General features: G+C 33.2%; 1 protein-coding gene across 1 annotated transcript; it reads right to left on the minus strand.

The window, feature by feature from the left end:
• Positions 1–5,210: 5,210 nt before the first annotated feature.
• On the minus strand, positions 5,211–7,988 carry LOC148600395 (uncharacterized). Its single transcript, XM_088558482.1, has 2 exons — positions 7,669–7,988; positions 5,211–6,522 (listed from the first exon to the last, which is right to left on the minus strand). The coding sequence occupies exons 1-2, from the start codon at positions 7,856–7,858 to the stop codon at positions 6,230–6,232; spliced, it is 483 nt and encodes a 160-aa protein (XP_088414608.1). The 5' UTR covers positions 7,859–7,988; the 3' UTR covers positions 5,211–6,229.
• Positions 7,989–8,263: the final 275 nt, after the last annotated feature.

Below are 8,263 nucleotides of genomic sequence, written 5' to 3' on the forward strand. Positions count from 1 at the left end.
TAAATAAACAAAAATAATACGCACATAAAACAAAAGTTGCTTGAGTAACTCTGACTCTACTGGGAGGATAGACCACGTCAGAAAAAGGAAATAAAAATATGGTGAACAAGTGAATCATTATTTCACAACTCAAGTGTAAACTACAAATACTTCTATATATCCCCAAACTTTGTTGGGAGTTCACCTAAGAAAATATTTTTAGAGAATTTATGGCATTTATTTCAGCAACAAAAAGTTGCATAAAAATCTGCCTAAGGATGTTTGATTAGTACAAAACTGTTTCTATTCGACAGATCATAGTTTCTCATCTTGGAATGCCTAAAATACCAGTATCTGTTACAGGATGCAAACCAAACTCTTCAAAATAAAACTTGATGTACAAATTGATCCATGACTCCCACATTATCCTTGGCAATTAGCATCTCTTGTCTTTAATCTTAGTTTTATTTGTTTTGCTTCCTGTCTCCGTTGGGTTCTCATTTTTTCTTTGTTTACTTCTGACCAACTTCAAGATCAATATTTAGTACTGGAATTTGTTGTTTTTTTTTGGACTTGGTCTCCAAATAACAAATAACTCAAAGGATCTGTAACCAATGTAAGTTTTGAACAAGATACACATAGCCATATGAACCTATTCACCGCAGACTATCTATAGACAAAGGGATGCCCCAGCACTCCCATTTTAACACAGCTACCGCATAATGTTTGGTTGTCAAAATTCTTTTATGAGAAGTTGTTGTGTCTGAGACACATTTGATGCCTCCGCATGTATTTTTTTTTACATATAAAAAAGTCAATTTATACTTACAAGCTTTAATTCTTTAAAATTACGACAATTTTATGATCAGACAAGAAGTTGATCATGTCCTGATTTGATAGCATTGGTCTACAGGAACAAACATGAAATCTAATGTTGATCCACTCTTGTGTGCAGGATCTTCCAATAATTGTTTATTACCTTCATGATTATTTACTACCTATCTTAAATACTGTAGGAGGAAATATCCGGAATAGACATGTACCCTATTCCCTCAAAATGGTGACAAAATAGTCCAACTATCCACGAAATTGTAAAATATTGATAGAAATCAAAACCCCAATAATATGCATATCTTCAGTTCATATATAATCATACTGCAGTTTCAAATTCTTGACCTAAATACTGCAGAAGTTATCTGGAATAGACATGTACCCTATTCCCTCAAAATGGTGACAAAATAAGTCCAACTAGCCATAAAAATGTCAAATATTGACAGTCATCAAAACCCTGATAATATGCACATCTTCAATCCATATATAATTCTACAAAGCATCAACATCATACCCTAAATACTGTAGGAGGAGTAAAATAACTATATACCCTCCTTGGGGCAGACGGACGGACAGACAGGGGTAAAACAATATGCTCTCAACCTGAAGCATAAAAAGTTGAAGTGCAAAAGCCCCATAACTCCTGTAAAATTTGTAGAATCAAAATGGCAGTACACTATGATCAACAAACAAGAGGCTCCCAGGAGCCTGAATCGCTCACCTTGTTAAAGTTTGTGTTCCAAGGGCAATAAATTTAACAAGCAGTTGTCCAACAATTTTGACTCAAGAAGACTTTGGTAGGACTATCATAAGGATCATTTCAGCTTCTTTCTGAGAAGTTGCATCCACAAAGTGTGACATGGAGGCATGACCACCAGTACTTATATGTCCACTTCTGCAATGCAACGGGGACAAAATAGAAAAGTTATTCCCAAGAAATAACATGTAACAGATCAAGTTCTAATAGTGTTTATATAGTGTGTTTACTTTATGACAAAGGTGAAGACTTTTCATTTAGAATTGTCAACTTTCCTTTCATCTGTGGAAACATCCCTTCAGCACCTGCATATGGAGTGTTCATATCACAACTCACGTTATGCCAGAGCCTGCCGAAACTACGCAGACTTTTTGTATCGCGCTAGAACTCTAACAAATAGGCTTCTGGAACAGGGTTATGTTGCTGCAAAATTGAAGTCATCGCTGCAGAAGTTTTATGGTCGTCATCATGAACTCGTGGATCATTATGGTGTATCCATCTGCACCATGAAAACTGATTCATTCAACAGGTTATAGTTTTCCTTTCCTCGTTTGTCTACCCCGGACATTTTATGAGCAACTCGGTAGGTGTTTCTAGAAAAGCAGAGGACGCTTACCCTACCAGTGCACCTGGTCCATGCGCCCAGTTTTTAGTGGAGTCCAAGTTGCTCATTTGCTTTTGTTACTTTGTATGTATGATTTTAGTTACTTAATGTTCTTTGTTGTGTATGTCTGTTTTCCACAAATATTATTAAAAAGGATCAGAGAGGCAATGCCTAAGATGTCAAAGACAAGGTAAACAAAACATTAACACATGTTAACTACCTGACTAGAAAAACAAAACAATAACATGTTAACAATCTGATCAGTTTTATTCAATAGCTCCTTGACTTCAAAATAGTTATCATGTTATCAAATACAAGTAACTTCATGTACATGTATATACAGTAATAGTATACAAAGCTAGTAGTACTGTCTTATTTATATACATCATATAGCACCATCAGGCCAGAGAAAAAAAACTTGTCTGTTTAATAATACCCTACCTACCCTAGCACATTTTATCGGTATTTCTATATGAAATGCAGGTTAACTATTATTTCTCAGCTGAGCACTATTAGGGTCAGGAAATCCTCACATAAGTGTCTATATAAAATAATTTAAAAAAATAAAATGCTTTAATCATCTTACTTACTCTATTTTTTCATCCAATGAAACCTTAAACAGACACATTCTTTTAATGGCATAATACAAAGTTTATAAAAAAAATATTTATTATATTGTGATTTCAGCATAACAAAAAACATAAGACTTTCTAATAATTACATACCAATGTAGGAAAGGAGATGTTCAATTGATTTCCTGGTTTTTTTTCTACACAATCAACCAATTTTTTTCTAAGATATGGGGCCCTGTTCCACATATTCATGCCAACAAATCTTACATGAATTTTAGGGCTATTCACATGAATATCATGTGATGTTTCAATTAATACACTTCACTCCACATTAAGTTCATTCAATTTCAATCATTCCTGTTGTTTAAAGTCATCAATGCAAATAAATGTTCTATCTACAACTGTTATCTACAAAGAACTAAGAATTGTTAAAGTTGGCCTCAGAAGGCTACTATACATCACATTATACTGTTGATTTTATTTTGTAAAAAACTAAAGAATTCTAAAAGTTATAACTAAGATTACAACATACAGCATTAACACATTAGTAGCATCATAATTTACGTGAACATGGTTCATAATTTGTTTGTTTAGAATAAAAGATCCAGAACAAGCCAGGAAACCAACAAGTTAACTGGGTAATATAAATAATAATGAAATACAAGTAAATGTAGATGTGTGGATCCAGAGATTTTGGAGAAAGAAGGGGGTTCCAGGCAATAAATATTAATTTTCTTCCAAAATTTTGTACAAAATGTACAAAATTTTGCAACAGAATGGGGGTTACATCTGCCTGAACAACTTTTTTGGATCCTAAATTAATGTCGTTTACCTTATATATTTGACATTTGCATCTATCCATGATGACAGCATTGCTGACATTGTACTATAAATTTGACATTTGTGTCTATCCATGATGACAGCATTGCTGATATTGTACTATAGATTTGACATTTGTGTCTATCCATGATGACAGCATTGCTGATATTGTACTATAGATTTGACATTTGTGTCTATCCATGATGACAGCATTGCTGACATTGTACTATAGATTTGACATTTGTGTCTATCCATGATGACAGAATTGCTGACAATGTACTATAGATTTGAGTCCATAATAATTGTGATGGAAATATGTACATGTACATCTTTAAAAAATTTCCATACAGAAAATTACTGGTTCTGACCATTTGAATCCCCTAAAACATAAATCAACAGATCCCAAATGTAATAGATTGATTACTTACTAAAATATACAAAAAACTATAGAAAAAAATGTATATCACACAACAGATACATGTACATGCGACTACAGTGCAGCAATTGGCCTTGTCTGACTAAAAACACCTTGTAAGGCCAGACAAAAAAATATCTCTGTTTATGGTTACACCAAAATACTGACAAATAATCTTCAGGATCTGCATACAACATTTCTTGTTAATAATTTTAAAATCAGAAAAATCATGCTCTTTTCTGAATTTGCTGATGTCCATGTATATGAAATGGAAAGTCAACAAACCGACCTCAATATTCACAATGACGTAGCTGCTAACCATAAACAGTCTGTATTTTTCAAATCCAATAAAAAAGAAGGCAAAATCAGCCAGCACATTATATAAATCAATAATCAGTTTAAGAATCATAACATGAAATTTAAATATACAGTGGGAAAAAATCATTTCTTGTATTGGTATACAAAGGATTATAGATATGACAAATAGTATCAGAATTTTGGAATGCTCTGCTGTCAGTTTTATTAGGTTTATCAAGCTCCACGTGTATATTACAGAACTGATCTCATCCTGATTATGAACAACATCACATTTAACTCAAAGAAAAAATGTCTCAGAAAATCATCCGCATATTACATGTTTTTTGAACATTTTTTTTTTCTTTGTTAACTTGTTAAGATTTATTTTGTATTAAGGCAGTAGTCTGGGATAAAAATTAGGCAGCTAGAACAATGGAAAGGCTGTTAACAATATAAAAAAAAATCTGGAATTTTAAGTTTAAAACCGTAGTTTTTTGCTTTTCATTCTGTTATCAAGCTACAAAACATTGACTAAAATCAACAGAACCAGACGTCTAAATCTACCTTCCTGAGTGGAGAGTCCTCGTCTTTTTCAAATTCTGAAGGTCCCCTTGAGTAAACTCAGAAATCCTATTTAGGTGTCAATGATTATGGTTGGAACTCCTGGACCTTGGTAAATTAAATTTCAAAAGTCCTGGGTCAAAAATTAAGGTTACCTGACCTTGGACCACTGCTAATTTAAACCCCTGAAGATTACCCCCTCAATTTAGTCATACAATAAACAAGAAGATAGCAAGGAACCTGGAAAGGGGAAAAAAAGTACAAGTCATCCTGCAAAAGTAATATATCAAAGATATCTAACAACACTACCTCCAATAGAAGCTGAGAAACTGGACAGTCTGAAAAAAGGATATTGTCAAAAACATTACAATGACATAGACAAAGAGTGGAGTATAATAAACTAAAAACAAATTACTAAGTATAAAAACAAAAAGTTAGCCCTATTTTGACCATACAAACACAAGTAACCTTATCACAGATCCTGTAAAGCTAGCACATATTGAAATTATAACATATTGCACTTACACATATACCTATTTACATTATATTTACATTCAAGTATCTCTACTTAATAGGGAACCATTAAATTAGTTGGTGTATACCCTACACATTTTATTGACAATAACAATCTGATCTCAAATTTCCAGTCTGGACCAGGGTAGTTATTATATTTAAGTATGAGGTATTAACTTAGATTGAGGAAAACAAGCTCCTTTGCCCATTCCCTTCTCACTCTTAAAGTTTCAATTTTTTTAGGATGTTTTTATCATTCAGAAAATTTCAACTCATTTAAATTGGTAATTATGAAACTTACATTATATACCTTTTTAAAATTAAGTGAAATTCTTCACAAATCAGCAAAAAAAAAACAACAACATACAAATCACATTCTCAGCTTAAACTACAAAATCACAATAATAAATGCACACAACTTTCCAATTTACAAGAATTATTAAAAATGATAAGAAAACACACAATTTCCTTACCTGGCCTTAAAGACTTACATACTGTGAAAGTGCTTTAATTCAACGATACCAATTTATGAAGATTAGGAAAGAAATTCAAGTACATGGATTCTTGAATTCATGATTTTGAGGTTTTCACAATATACATCAATTGAAATCTCCTTTTCGTTGGAAACCAAATTTTGCGGTTGAGCCTACCCACGAAAACCACAAAAACTGGTACCCCATGAACAATAGTACTTTCACTGTAAATAAATTTTTTTACTGAATTGCAACATTTAAATGTGACCTTTTTTTTCTTATAAATTGAATTTACATGCACAATAAAAGTAATCACAACCATTTTCATTTTTACAAAAACATACCAACAGAGAAAAGTGTGTAACAAAAGACATGAAATGTTCAGACATAAACGATGAAAGTGTAAGGTCAATGTTCAAATGACTTTTTTCTTTTCCATGGTGATTTCTTTGGTGTCCTTGGTCTTTTCTTGGAATCTGGTGAACCAAGTTCTTCCTTTTTATCATTTGGTGATGTCACCAACAGACTGGCTAACCACTTGCTTTCATCCAAGGTCAATATCTGTGACCTTGTGTGAAGGATCAAAGCAGCTTGGATTGATAAGACACGCTCATGGTTCTTGGCCCCATCAAACTGGTCCCAGTAGACACTATGCTCCCAGATGTGCTTGATAAAGCATACCCTACTTTTGTACAGTTTGCCTGGAAAAGAACAACAATTTCATGTTGGAATTTTTTGTGTTCACAAATTTCTGTGATGAACAAAACTAAGTCTGAATAAATTGATTAAGAGTACATGTATATAGTAACAACTTAATCAACCCCAGAGGTTGAAACCTGAATAGTAAGGGTAAAATGTACATGTAAGTAGGGAGTCAAGCTTGATACAGCTTTGAAGTTTGATTGCAATCAGACTTTTGACACAAGATAAGAATTTGACTAGAATCAAAGTGTCCACTTTTTGGTCTTTCATTCCTAGACACAGTGTCTCCACTCTCCACAGTGGACTAGAGTCACCATTTCAAAACAAATTTGTAGTTTACTACTCCTGTCTTTATACCAAGGTATATTTAATGGTTCTAGCAGTTTAACAACATTTCTCAGTTATGGACAAAAAAAAATATTGAAAAGTAAAGAAATGGAGCAATCTTATACCAGATTTTACTTTGGCGGAGTCACAGTGGAGGGCATGGGGTCATCCACTGTGAAGAGTGGACAAAATAAAAAATTTTGATTGATGGTAGTGTATATAGTTACAATGTACATTCAATGAAATGCTTATCTTGACTGCTTTTTGGCCCTTGTTTCCAAAATAGTTGGGTCTATAACTCCTGCATTCAATACAAACCTTCCTTACATTTGTATTTGTGGTATGGAACCTTGTACAATTTTGTTAATAACAATTAACAAATACACAAAGACCATGTGTCTACAGACAAAGACAACATGCTGTCATGTAAAATAGATCATTCAGAAAATTACATAGGCATTACATATCAATGTGTTGCAATATTTCAATGAAATCTGAATCAGATCTTCTACAAAGAATATTCTACATGTATTTTTTTTTTTTATCAAAATGTAAAAGTCATGTAGAATAACTAATTAACACACAACACCGTACATGTACAAACAGGAATGCAATCCTTGTATGACATAAGACTCTACAAAAATAGTTTTACTCAACAATAACAGACCCAGTTCCTTTATGAAGTTCTGTTTGCCTCTCCCCCTTTTTTTCAACATTATCTTGGTGTAGTATGGTCCCATATTATGAGTTATGAAGTATGACAGTTCTATTCACATGTCTTTATGGATGATAAACTATCAATGATTCTAGTAGCTTACCACAAACTGCACAATTTACTCCGCCATCATAGTTTTCGTTTTTCTTCAGAATCTCAAGTACCCCACGGATGTCTAAGTGTCGGTCTGTGGGTCCATTCGAATCGAAATGTCTCCCTGAATCATGTCTAGATCTTCTAGGACGTTGAATGTATGGGTCACACCCATTATTATTCACTTCTACTGAAATCATAACCTATTTTAACCCAGTAAGCGGTTTGTTTACAGTCAGGGATGTGTATTTCCCGCAAATTGTATGACCTCGTGGTCAACCTAATCAAAACAATGCCATGTGATCTAGATTGGCCAATCGTTTAATCTGACACGCCTACTATACTAAATCACGTTGTTGCAAGCGCGGGAAAAATTTAGCGCTCTTTTTCAGATGCGAAAAAATACAGTTGGTTTATGGAAAAGGGAAATTTTCTTTGAAATACTTTCAGTGCCAAGAACAATAGTATTGCATCAGAATCTCTTTTTTTTGCAACTTCAAAATATGTAAAGATATTACAAAGGATTTTCAGCGATTTTTATATTTTATTTGATACTTTACCCTTCTTAACTGCTTCGAATCTCTTCCAGCTTACGCGGGTTAAAT

The sequence above is a fragment of the Perna viridis genome, chromosome 13 (assembly GCF_037379345.1).
Source record: "Perna viridis isolate PV_CMFRI_1.1 ecotype Kerala chromosome 13, ASM3737934v1, whole genome shotgun sequence".
Classification (NCBI taxonomy): Eukaryota; Metazoa; Mollusca; class Bivalvia; order Mytilida; family Mytilidae; genus Perna; species Perna viridis.